The sequence below is a fragment of the Ischnura elegans genome, chromosome 4 (genome assembly GCF_921293095.1).
Source record: "Ischnura elegans chromosome 4, ioIscEleg1.1, whole genome shotgun sequence".
Lineage (NCBI taxonomy): Eukaryota > Metazoa > Arthropoda > Insecta > Odonata > Coenagrionidae > Ischnura > Ischnura elegans.
In genome coordinates this window covers 126,716,140-126,729,852 of record NC_060249.1, presented here as the reverse complement: position 1 = coordinate 126,729,852, position 13,713 = coordinate 126,716,140, and the positions used below count along the sequence as shown (strand labels likewise).

At 41.1% G+C, this 13,713-nt stretch overlaps 1 protein-coding gene across 1 annotated transcript in view; it reads left to right on the top strand.

Moving 5' to 3' along the window:
* LOC124158024 overlaps positions 1 to 13,713 on the top strand; it is a 104,287-nt gene that overhangs the window by 54,391 nt on the left and 36,183 nt on the right. The window contains exon 11 of the mRNA XM_046533170.1: positions 4,461 to 4,760. Within this exon, the coding sequence (XP_046389126.1) occupies positions 4,461 to 4,760 (300 nt within the window). The remainder of the gene's footprint in view (positions 1 to 4,460; positions 4,761 to 13,713) is intronic.

The following is a 13,713-nucleotide window of genomic DNA, read 5'->3' as shown; positions in this document are numbered from 1 at the left end:
TACTTACCCTGGGCCACCTCGCTCTTGAAAGATTTTTTCAATTGTTGTGTTCGAAGCTTTTACCCGGGATTTGAACCTGGGAGCCCTCGATCAGCACCCCTACCCACTAGCTCTCTACCACGCCTCCCTCATTTATACCTATAACATAGAATTTTTCACTGGCTAGATTAAACGCCGTATCAAACTATTTAGCTGCCTCAACTTCTGTATCAAACGATTTAGCTGTCGAAGGGAGGATTAGAATATAGTTAACACTTCACACAATAAAGGATGGCTTTGTTTGATGGTGAGGGATACTTCACACTCTTTATTTTCTTGAATAAAAGATCTAATGACTGATTGCTGATATTTCTAAAATTCTGACACCTGCTGTTTTTTCTCATTCTTAGTTGGGAGTATTGTACCTGAAATGCAATCCTAGATAGAGATGGAGATGTTTCAACTAATGTTATTGTTAATATATGAAGTGATAGCTGATAGTTGGCTTAGGCGTATGTCTTTTTTAAACAACCTGTATTTCTGAGTCCTTTATTATGGAACTTCGTTCTCGCGTTACCTTTAATCCCTTCCATTGGGCCGAAAAAACACTCGAAACTGTCGAAGCATAAAATTTGTGGAAGAGTGGAAGCCATGCTTGTTGAAAGAGAATAATTTATATTTTCTCCCCTCTTTTTGTGTCGCCCAGAACGTTGTCTGCAAGGCCGAGATATTTGAAAGAGCTCAACCCAAAAGGTGAATACAGAACGTGATAAAATTCCTCAGAGAAAGAAATAATTTGCCTTGACCGGCATTATTAATCATTCTGTGTAAATTAATGAATGCAAAAAGTGCTTACAGGCCAAAAGGGGCAACTACAAAAGGAATTGCTCAGTCAGTTTCTTCCCTGATACTATGTCGATTCGAGAAGGCTGTCGTTCACGCATGTTGATTATTGGTCCATGGTGCGCTTTGAAGACATGCTGTGCCTCTGTATGCTTCCAATTGAGCTCCTCTTAATGAAAATACTCTTCCATCCAACCGTCCATTTCCCGAAAATATCCTTCGCCTTCGAGTGTCTCCCTCCCCGTGTCTATTTGAGATACCTGGTTATTTTTATTTGCCCCACCGGATGCAATCATCCCCATTGCTTCTGTCTCCGTATGCGTAAAATTTTCACACATTTATACATCTCTCTCTCCATCTTTTACACTTGCATGGCATTACCAAGCGTTACCTAAAGCAATTACCTTTTAGATTGCTTCGTGTAATTACACGAAAATTTTAGTGAATATCCAGAGCTCTAGTTTGGAATTGATTCTAATTTTTTAAAAATTCATTTCATGAAAGTAAAATAAAAATAAAGAATAATTAAGCATCATATGAGATTTTTATTTTCATTAACACAAGCTGTTAATACGTAGTGAATAAATTAAAAATTATTATGTGAGCTTGAAACCCTTTTTATTGTGATACTAGTTGAGGAAGAAGGGTGGTGGTAGTGATTGAATTGATAGTTATTAACGAAGAAATAGAATCCGAAGATCCTAGCGTGATGAAGTGGAATTTTTCCTTGGCGAAACGAAAACTAGCTATTTTTTACGTGGAACATAGCTATTTTTTATTTCAATGCGAAGAAATCTCAAAGGCAATTATTTAGTAGATAGTGGCAATATTCCTACGTTGATGATGCTCCATCACGATTTCCCTGAACACGTTCCTCTGTCTATGCTAGAGATGGGTCAAAAAGAACCGAACGGCCGAAACGAACTGTTCACTAAAATGAACCGGTTCGAAAATGAACAATTCCATTGAACTTCCTGTTAACTGTTCATTTTTTCGTTCGCGTTCACCTTGCCGTTTGCATTCTTATGGGCGTTCTTTTGAAAAGTGTGGCTCTAGTTTTCCACAAAATACTTGTCATGTCTGTTTCTGTATAATTGACTTGTAATCTGACAGCGCAGGGGAAGGACTTCCTACTCGGCCGGAGACATTAAGACGGAGCTAGAAGCATGTACTCATCATTTTCGGAGTAGGAAGGAAATTACTTTGTCAACCATATCGATTTTAGCTGATGTCACGAATCGCGACATTTTCATGAAGTGATATTGTGACCGCTAAGTTGCTGAAACTCTTTTATCATGTTTATAATTCTTTGTTACAAGTTATGTGGATTCACATTAAAACAGAGAAAACATTTTAAAAGTTGTTGTGAGAAATACAGAATTATAAAAATAAACAATAGGAAAGAGAAAGAAAAATTATGATAAATCACAGAGAACGCTGGCCTTAAGTAAGTTCTCAGTATCAAATTAGGTAAAAGTTTGTTTTCCTTCTGTTTGTTTTTAGGCCGTAATTATGTTTCAATTAAATGTTGGAAGGATATAAGGGCATCAAGTACTATTTTACCATTTCGAGGTATTTTAAAGGCTCCTTAAGGTTAATGTTAAATGCAATCGACCAATACCGGGAGTACAAATGGAACTGAAGAGTTTGGCCGTAGAGCGGGATAGGTGATGGAACGTGATTATTGTACGGTATTGTTCGTCGCAGATGAATTGTGCTGCCCAATAGTTTTGGATATCGTCGTTGAGACATCAGTTTAATAACTAACTGGAATATGAATTGAAATTTTTAACCACACACTGACATTAACCGTTGAAGACCTTAGTTTTGCAACCTCTGTGTGGTTGAAACTTTTTGTTCGAGGCAATTGTTTGTCATGAGTGTCGTTGCATCCCTTTTTGGGGAGAGAGTGCATATTTTGTTTCGTGATGGAGATGATTGGAGCGGGATGGGAGCGGAGCGGGATGAGGTGGCCGTGGGTGCACTTCCTTTTCCGCTCGCGATAACCCAGTGCGTCTGCTCAAGAGCCGCCGCTCCGCGTGCCGCATCACCACCGACGCTTTCTTTTCTCGTCGTGGGGCATTTGGTCGTGCAATCTTCTCACCCTGCGTCGCTGTGCAGCTGGGCGGAGAAAAATGAGCCGTGTAGCAAATATTATTGGACCGACCACTATCATTTGTAGTTTTCGCTTCTAAAATTATTAGAGTTCCACTTAAAGTTGGAAAGTAAGTTAATTTTGATTACTTATTTGAAATATGGAATTGAAGGAAGAAGCTATGATCTGAGGAATGATTTTAATATTCAACTCCACTTGTGACCGATTTTGAGTACAACTGCTGTGAAAATTTTTATTTCCTCAAATTCTCGGGGTGTGTTAGCGTTATTATTTAAAATAATTCTTAAACGTGTACCAGTACTCTATCGACTGCTGAATTCACTTAGCAGAGTTCTGGTGAAGGTATAAATAATTTTAGCCACTTATTCTTGCCGATGTATCATGACGGACATTGAATTTATAATTCTGATCGTGTTGATAGAATATCAAAGTTTAATGAAACTTGAAGATATTATTTATAGACACTCCTGCATAGTTAATTTAAAAATGATAAATTTCGTGATTATTTTTTAGGAGCAGTGTAAGACTGATCTCTCCTTTGCAATGTAATACCTTTCTATAGGGTGTCCTTACAAATCACATGACGGCAGACGGAAGTATTCGTGGAGATACAAGCGATTAGGTACAGAAGAATATCACTACCTATCAATGTCTTATAAGGTTTTATATCTCATGACATGATAGTTTTCTAATGTTATCGAATCGAGCTAGTCAGACGAAGCAGGAGTGGGACTAGAGCGAGTTGCTCTTGGCGTGTTGCGTGGAATGCGATGGCGGTAACGCTCTGCTGACGGCTCGGATTCCTATTGCAAAGTGCAGCAAAGCCGAAGGCGAACGGAAGGATGTCATTAAAAGCCGAGAATCCACTGAAATCGTGAGCAATAATAACGATTAATGCTCTTATTGCTAATTGTGTATTTTTAAGAGACTGGCCTGTTTTAATGTAACATTTCTCTTTATACGTAAAGAAAAGGCTTTTATCACGTTTTCAGTCGGACAGTTAATATTTCCAACGAAGAGGTTCAAATCAGAAAAAAATAGGTAGAATTGAGCCTTCTGCGTTACACCACTATCGCAATGAAATGTTGAAAAGTTATTTGAGCCCTTTATCAGAAACGTGATTAAAATGAGGTGTATTGTAGGTAGCTAGACTTAATACTGCATATTAGTGTTATTTTCAAATAAGTCGCAATTAAACTCAGAAACATTATTGTTATGAAAAATATCGATAAAGTCACTTAATATATATCCGGAAAAGCGCCGATGTTAAATAATGTGCCTACTTCTTTAATCATCTTAAAGTTGATTTCATATATGAAGTTATGAGTTTTTTGATGGTGGTAATCTTCTCATTAACGTGTACAAAAATGTGGAGTTAAATTTGAACTGGTGGTTTTGGGAGACCTTGTTAATTTATTGGGAAATAATTTTGTGGTGGTGATAACCTCTGGTGCCATTGGGTGCTCAGGCGATATCCGCTCTAGATTTTGTTGATCTGAGACGTTCTTGTCACTTGCCACAGGACTTGGCGGGCTCCCTGGAGGTGAAGGAGAAGGGTCTGCTGACGGACCTGCGCTCGGCTGCCGCACCCTTGGCCCGCTCGTGCTCGCCCGAGGCGCGGCGCCGCGTCGAGGAGGCGGTGCAGGAGGCGATTGCCGCGTGGAACGAGACGTGCGAGTCCGTGGGACAGCTGTGCGAGCGCTACCAGAGCGCCGTGCGCCTCTGGCAGCAGTACCGGGAGGCCAGCGAGGCCGTCAAACAGTGGGCCGAGCAGCAGGCCTCTCTGCTGCAGGAGCCGCCGCCCGACAACAGTCTCGTCGAGGTGAGTACCCGGAGCCATGCTATGATGCTCTGCTCCACTCACACTGTCCAGAAGAAACTCTCTCCCGTAGCCTCCCTCTGCAACTCAAATCCCTCGATAGTCACCGCGTGCATGATGGCGACTGGAAGAAAAGCTAATTACCTCATCCCCATCGGAAGCTCAACTCGAACCGTCATTCTCATACGGAAAAAAAGATTTGATTAAAACTATCAAACTGGTGTGATAGGGAGTGTTTTTGTTAAATATACCTTCTTAAACTTTGATGTAAATTATTAAGCATTTGATTTATTTTACCAAGCGCTCTTGACATATTTCATCAAACATTTTGGTATTTCATAATTTGGTAAATTGTACGAAAGAGTTTGGTAAAAATAATTGAATTAATTTAATACGATTCAGAGTTTGGTAACTTTTATCGAAGTTATGATTAATTTTACGAAGGTGCTTGCTTGTTTGGTAAAAATTATCAAACTCTACATTGTTATGCAAATTTGGTTTGATAGAATTTATTAAGTGTTTCGTAATCTATCGAACGGTCTGTCGTTCCTCTTCTGTCTATACCAATACACATTTGCAGTTGAAAGATTCTTAAAAACAGGCCGTACATAAAAGATAGGTGGGTAGAAATGATTTTGTTTTCATTATTTGTGATGGCGATAACGTTTTAATTGTGTTTACGTTCATTTTTCTGTTTGTTTCTGCTTAAAATTGCAATGTTATCCGTAAGCTGGTGCATCAAAGACAGTGATTGATTAGCGTATTATCATGGATATTAAAGCTGTAAGGAGATGTTTGTGTATTTCGACACATTAAAACTTTAATTAGAGATATTCCTGAGGTATAATCGCGATCATGTTTAATAACTTGTGATAAAAGTCGTCATACTAGACCCAATCCATGCTAAGGATATCACCTAGCACGTTAAAGTCCTATCTACATCGATGTAAAAATCCTAAAAAATTAAGTTTTCTTGCGCATCTGCTCTAGATATTGATAAGGAGTACCTACGTAATGCAATTGTGTGCAGCAAGAGCTCTTAAGCTTAATACCTATGAAAAACAGTCCTATAAACATAGTGGTCAAGAAATACACTAATTAAAATTTCGTTGGAGACCTGCAGAGTGAGGATTTCTTTTCTCCCATTCCCTTTGCTTCTGTTCAATCTCAATGCCTGCCCTTCTCCCACCCGAGATCGGAAACCTATCTCCCCGAGGACTCGAATCGCAGCCTCGTGAATCGCGTGACGGGCACAAGTGCGGTGCGGGCAGAGGACGAGGGAATTGCTTGGATGGAGGAGAGGAGAGCCCGGGTTCCATTCAATGCCCTAGTTTGCTCAAAGGGTCGCTCTTTGGCATTTGGGGAATTCGTCTTCCTTCCCGCCTTGGTCTAACCTCAGAGGAAATGTAAATGAGAGATATCATTTGATTCTTCTTATTTCAAGCAATTTTCTTCGTACCTTACTGGTAATTGGAGATTTTGGTTCGATTCCCTCTCCAGTCAAATGATTTTTTCTGTGCGAATGTTTAACATTTGTACATACATTTTTAAGATGACCTGTATCCTGTGACGTTGAATTTTCTGGATCATTAAGGTGTCATCGACTTTTCATAAAATATTCATAACCGTCGAAGACATAGCACTCGTAGCCGAGACAGAGAAGGATTTGCAGAAGACTTTGACAAATATGGAAAGGACAATGGCCAGATATCAGCTGAATTTCAACAAAAAGAAGACTAAGATATTAGTATGCAGCAAAAGAGAGAAGACAAACATTAAGCTAGGGAGGCATAAGCTTGAAGATGTTGAAAAGAAGGCTTCCGCGACGTGGTGTCGATGATTGGCTGCTCTCAGGTTCTCCCCCGCGTCTGTTCATCTCAGGCGATGCCATGTTTCGCTAACGTTGCAGTTTTCTTCTTTAGGACTGAAGTGTAGGATGCAGTTGGTGATTTCCTTAGATACCTTTCCATCAAAATTGCGAAAACAAGAAAGCGCACCATAATAACCAACTAATAATGATGATGATATCTTAAGTTATCTTACCCATTAAGAATTCCAAACAAAATATTTACATTTATTTCGGAAAAGAACGATATCAACATTTGAAGAATGGATCGCGGTTCTATATGACTCTCGACGCACATTAAAGTTTAGGTCAAATTCTGCCTATCAGTGTCTTCGATTCCCTTCCTTCAGAGATTCGCATGTCTTGAGGTGCAGAAAAATCACTTATTTGTTGCGGCTGTTATTCTTTAATTATTTCTCAGTGGTGAGGTGGAACGATGCGTGCTCCACGCTGCCCAGCCCCCCTCTTCGTCAGCACATTTCTCGCGCGCCGCGCCTCCTTCGCACCATGCTCTGTTTTCCTTCGGCGTTGAATTTGCCATCAACTGCTGATTTGTCTTTGCTCTGTCTCTTTCCTCCCGCTACTTAGTAGCGCGGAATGCCTCGGAAATGATAAAGTCAGTCAGTCTAATGGAAGGAATAGCGAAGGGGAGGGAGGAAAAATCTCGTGTGGGAGTATTGATTTGCCCTGGTGTGACCGTAATGACCGAGTGGAATCGCATTGTGCGAACGGAACGTCCATCTGCTGCTGCACCGCCCGCTCTGATCCCAGCAGTCTCGCGATCATCCGACGGATTCCTCTGCCACGAATTCCGGCACGAGCTAAATTTTTTGCCGCGTAAGGTGCACGGCCATTCAGTGAGTGCCCCGCGCCCCCTCTTGGCGAGGCCAAACATTTCAGAACCACAATTGTAACTTTTTTATATCATTTGATAGCATTATCTTGTACAAGTGTATAATCGCTTTAATTAATAATGTCTTAAATTTGGCATGTGACTTAATTATTTGTCATTACGGCAAAAGTAACTCAAGATATCTTTTGCGACCTCCCCCCTTGAGTTTTTTTCTGTATCCGTTACTGATGCCACTAGTCTTACATCACCACAGGATATCGACATGGTGATGACCATTATTTTTCCAAAAATATTACTTACTTACTGCAATTTCTGCTTTAAGGGATTGATGTGAGGCCGATTTTTGCTTTCGATGGAGCCTTAAAGCATCCTTTCTCCACTGCGAGCACGTAATGGCTCTAGGTTGACGCCAGCTGTTTTCAATACGTAGTTAACATGCAGACGTGTAAGCCGTAGCGGACGAGCTACCGTTCACCAATCACTCATGGAAAAAATGCCTGCGGGTACTTCAGTTTAGAACGCTAGCTTTCGAGTAAAAAATTCATGATGATGCTAAAGAAATTATATACCCTACGATGAATATTTTATTTAAGTTAGCATCGATTTTTCGAATTCTGCTGGTGGTGGAGTGAACATTTTCAAAATTTCGTTACACTTTCAGCGGAAATGGTTTGTTTGTAAAATACCCGTTGGCAGAGCGTAGTCGCGTGCTGTGCATTATTCTCTCGTGACACCGCCGCGTTCTATCAAACGCTCATTTGGGTGCGTGGAGCGATGCGGGAGGGAGAAGGCAAATTGTCGAAAACGATCTAATGTAACCAACTTGTCTTTAAACGCCCCGAATTCGACTGCCGAAGTTGGTCTCCCCAAGGTTTCTTCGATCGATCGCATTCCCTGCTGCGCGAAGCTGAGTCGGGGAGAATAATTCTCGCGGAGTATTATTGACGAGGTAGGGGTTGCTTCTTACTATGTAATTGAAAAACTGTTCGTCCGATAGCCGTATTTCTCATCGTGCCACCAACGTCACTCCTCCTTTTAGCCTTCCCTCTCGTGGAAATGCTTGAGGTATGACGTTGGTGCGGCTATGAACTTCAACTTCATGACGCAACGTAGAATAAGTCCGGTATTTATAACAACAAATGAAAAACCGACTTCGTTTTCTTCCACTAATTAATTTTGACGGTACGACATGTTTCGACCTTGAGCGGTCATTTACGAGTACGTTACGAGTACATTTACGAGTACCGCTCAAGGTCGAAACATGTCGTACCGTCAAAATAAATTAGTGGAAGAAAACGAAGTCGTTTTTCCATTTGTGAACTTCAACTTCCACAAAGTTGAGCCTTACACCATTGAACGTATGTCCGGTATTTATCATGAGAAGGTGGTTCGATACGCTCTTGATTTTGGTGTATCGATAAAATGCTGCCATTTGAATCCAAAACGAATATCGTGTAGAAACCACGTTAACTTATGAAAACTACTGCAAGGTAGTATTTTTTTAAACTCTGTAGTTAGTATGGATCATCCAAGTTTCTAAAATATTTACGCTGCGAAAGGAGCTTAATATTTTGGGCTTGCGACACCAACTCTGGAAACCTGTAAAAGATGGAATTTACTAATCTAGGATTCATTATATTCAGGATGCAGTGTTTGATTAGTAGTTGGTCAGCTGCGGATAGAGCATAAAGATATTTCGGAAATCATCCAATGCGATTGTGAATACTTCCAGGTAGAACTTGAATATGGAGGCTAATTGCTCGATTTGGTTTCTACGGAAGAATTGAAAGATTTTTCTTCTCCTTTGTGTGGAAATATTAAAGTATGGATTCGCTAGTGGTGGCCCACGTCGCCTGACCGCCTGGGATTACCCCAAGGGATTACCCTATCCCGTCCCTTCCAAACCTATCCTCACCCTCATCGGAGGCGTTGCACGGTGGACTTCCTATCGTCGTGGCCCTCCCTTCCTCTCCACACCCCTCCCCACGATGACTAGGCACACTAGGTTCCTGGCCCTTTGATAGGGGAGATCAAAATGAGGTATGCAGAACGATTAAAATTTAATTTTCGCTAACATCCCGGTTGCTAGAAATATTTTTTCGTTGACTATTTGTTTATTGTGTTTTATGAAATATATTATTAAAGTAAATTCTTGACTTCAATCATCAGAAACGATTAAATCTAGAATTTTCAACGTGACTTGAATTGTTTCAATTGATTTATCGTCTTTCTGACTTAGCAATGGTTGAGAATTAACGCTACGATCTTAAATTTTTAAGGTATTTCGGGAAGACCCTTGTATATGTGTAACCATATGAAAAATATGAAAATTTTAAATTGTGGGGGGTGATGTATGCTAAGGACTATATGGATAGCCAGATATTGGCTGAAAGCGATCTGGTCACTTTTAATATTCAGTGGTATTAATCAAAGTTTTCATTTTTCATTGTATCGACATTCTAGAAAGTTTCCTCGCCGACCATTGTAGATGCAAATGCCTTATGGCGTTTGTGGCATGGCGCTCTTCAAGCCTAAGCTATGTGATCGTTTTCTCTGCACCTTTTCGAGATGGCTCCAATGAATGCTTCAACGACTGTTTGGAAACTATTATCTTGATTTTAGCGATGCAGCGGTAATTTCGAGGTTCCCTATTTACTTTTGTAAAATTGAGATCGATAAACTATGTAAAGAAGGCCTTATACGATGCGTATAAGTGATTAAAAAAGATTTCGTCAAAAATGATGATGGGATGTTGGGGAGGCGGAGATTGTTAAATTTCGAAATTTATGAAGGTTATATTTACAATAATTCCCGATTTACTGTGGCAAAAGTATAGTAATATTGAATGGTAATACAATAAAATATTCTCGGGAGATCATCGGATCTTTCTTAAATGGTAATATTTTATGATATGATAACTGGTTCTACCAAAACACGAGGCAAGTAAAGGTAACCCTATAGACCAAAAACTGAATTGTTATGCTCATAAAACTTTAGGATCATGAGTAAAATGCTTGAAAATTTCGCTGGGAAAATAATTTCCCTTCAATTATATGTAATGTTTTACCATGGTGGAACTTTGGCAAATTGCGTGCAGTTCACGCCTGGGCGACTCCGCCAAGGCACGTCGCGGACTTATTTCTTTGAATAAAATCTGGTGTAAAACGCCGTGCGTTTGTTCAATGCCAATGTTCAACGCCAATGTTTCCTCTATGCCCACCAAAGCATTCGGAAAGCAAACTTGAATCTTTGTTTTCGTAAATTCCTTTCTCGTATGCATCATCCTTGATAAGGACTCGATTATTGCCAAGGGAATTGCACCCAAACTTTCCCCATGATTCTTGGCTGGAGAGAGTAGAATCTGCTCCCCGGCGCCATGCATCGGTGCATTCCCGCTGAAACGGCTGCTTATCGGTTGGAGGGCAGGCAGGCCGGGAGGCGAGCTGGTCCGCAGATACGCGTGATTCACCGTGCATTTTCGCATTTGGACGCGGTCATCTCGGGCAGGCGAACTTTGCCCCTCACTCAGTCCACAACTTTTGCACACACGATCACTCTCATCGTCGAGTTCGCAAGTGCTGCGCCGCGATATGCCGGTATGGTCGCCACCCGACGTTGGAAGCCGCTCCGCCAAGCAGGTACGGGTGCCGATGTGGTGTGGACTGAAGCGGGATTTCCTTGGAATAAGAGTGTAACATTTGTATGTAAGCCTGTAGATAATGGAGAACCTAGGCTAGTGCTAGAATAGCCGGACGAGGTAAAAATAGGTATCTTTCGATCCAAGGTGAATACTTGATTGTTTTCCTGAGCACTCTATTACCTCTACGATTACTTCTCCGCTGTCTCGGTGAGTACTGCATTCATCTCAGTTTTCTGGAACCCAGTCGGATGCGTGGACTTTGAGTACCTGTCTTTGTACTCCAGTACAAAGATGGGTGCTTGGGGTTCATTTAGACAGTCAAGTACACTTCCCACCGCTGTGGATTCCTCGACAGCCTTTCTTTGTTCACTGTAATCGTGTCGCGAACATCGACATCACATAGGAGCGATTTCGGGATGTTCGAGCGGTACTTTTCTCTCTGCCACCGTTTGCTCGCTCTCTCATCTTCGTATATGAAATAAAACTTTTTAACTTGGAATATGGCGTGGTGCAAAATAACCTCGGATGTCGACGCACCCCTAAAACAAAATTGCTACCAGTACTCTCATCTTCATCTGCCTCCAAGCAGAGCAATAACCAAGGCGTTTGGCTGGGAGATCACCTCATGTGTTGATGGCGCATGACGTGCTTCTAAGTTACAAGTGAATGTGTAGTGCGGCTAATATTCCTTCATTTTGGTGGTACTAATTCCAGTGATAGTTGTGTAATCTGTATCTCACGACCATAATGTGTCAGCTTTTTCATCAATCTTTATTGAGCATGACGTTTTGCTTTGTAAGATGGAGAAGTGAAGTCGACTTCGGTGCAACTCTTGGTGCACTTATCTTTTGCGGTTAACTACCGGACGTCAGAATCACTTAGTATCTAGTAGTGCCGCATCCTGCTGCCATTTCGCAATAAAGCGTGTATGTTTGTCCGTAGTAATTAGTGCACTTGTGTAATAAAAAAAAAGCTGTAATTAGCCTTATCAAACCCCAAGGAAGAAATTCGGTGTGAAAAATCCATGAGTGTACCGGAATTTAAGCGCATATCGCCCTAAGTAAGATTTGCTACCAGTTACGTCATCTACAGCATATCTGACTGGGAATGTGATGATCAGTGTTCGAATCCTTTGTCTATTTTTTCCTTAGCTAATTGCATCCTAGGTCACTATTTTGTATGTGCCCGTTTTAATGCGTGATAAGTTAGTTGTTTACGTAATTCTTCAGCCTTCAGGCATCAATTTATGCAGGAATTAATTACCCGCTTGCTACTGTGACAACCGTATTTTTAAGGGGTCTGTATTAATGTTTTTGTTGAGTTGTTTTATAAGTATATAATAATGTATCATGCCTTCATTGTAGGATTTTATTGTCCTTGTGTATTCTAATGGCGAGCATTCTTTGTTTGCTTCCTGCAAAGGTTAGTTATTTCACTGGCGCAGCGAGGGGGAGGGGTTTGGGGGATAAAACACCCCCAGAGCTCAGAGAAATTTTAAGCTTAATCCATTTTACTTAATTGGATTGATATTACTTATAGAATAGTGTAAGGATTAATAAAATATCCCTCAGAAAGCCGTAAAACTCACCATTTCGAACCATTTATTTTAAAATTCCGAAATTTATTAATCTCGCACCTACCGCTTATCCTGGTGGGTATTCCATACCCCCGCACACCCCGGTGTTAGTTGCACTTAAAGCCTTAATTCCTAGCTGCGTCCCTTAGTTATTGTAATAGTTTGATGGCATACTTAGGTATTTTCTGTGAATAATTGAAAAAGTTTTGTGCACGATAAAGACAGAATGAATGGGAGTCGTTGGGGGTGGATGCTTTATTCCCCGCTGATTCTGTGGCGGTGTCATTGGCGCCCTCAATATTTTTATTCAATTTTACCTACATTCCCCGATTTTCCTTGGATCACCCGCATTATTTGCAGTCGATTAGAGGCATGGGCGATTACTAGGAGGGCTAGAAGGCGGAAGCCCTCCCCACATAGGTTCTATTTATGCGCTAGATAACATGGTCTAAGGAAAAATGATTAGCAGCTCCAAATGATAAAGAACAATGAGTTTGGACAACCTTCGAAACAGAAAATGTATTATAGTGAAAAGTAAAAGGCTTCGTGATTCCACATGAAATTATTGAAGTACGATCTAAGTTTTGACGTGGCACGTCATCATGTGGTACAATTGAAGTTTTCTGTTCATATGCACCAGATGATGGCGAGCCACCTCGAAACCTGCCTCGGCGAACACGACACTCCCGTACGTCTCTCACCAATCACTGCTTCTTGCTCCCTGGCCACTGGCCCTCTTTCTCTCTCTCTCTGGCTTTCTCTCGCTTCGCCCGCCGTCCACCCCATGCACACCAGGCCACTTGCGAAACAAGTGGAGCGAGCCTAGTTCGAATGCGTTTTCGGTGTGTTTACGATTGAACCGACCTCTACCTAGCCATCGACCCACCCTAAATCTTAATAATACTACTAGAAACCTAGGTCGTTATGCTAACTTGTGAGGAATTACAATTTTTTACTTTTAATTATGCCAATTTGATTCCATGAAGTCAGACCCGTGACAACAAATTATAGAAGAGTTAGTGTTCAGTGTTACCTTTGTCT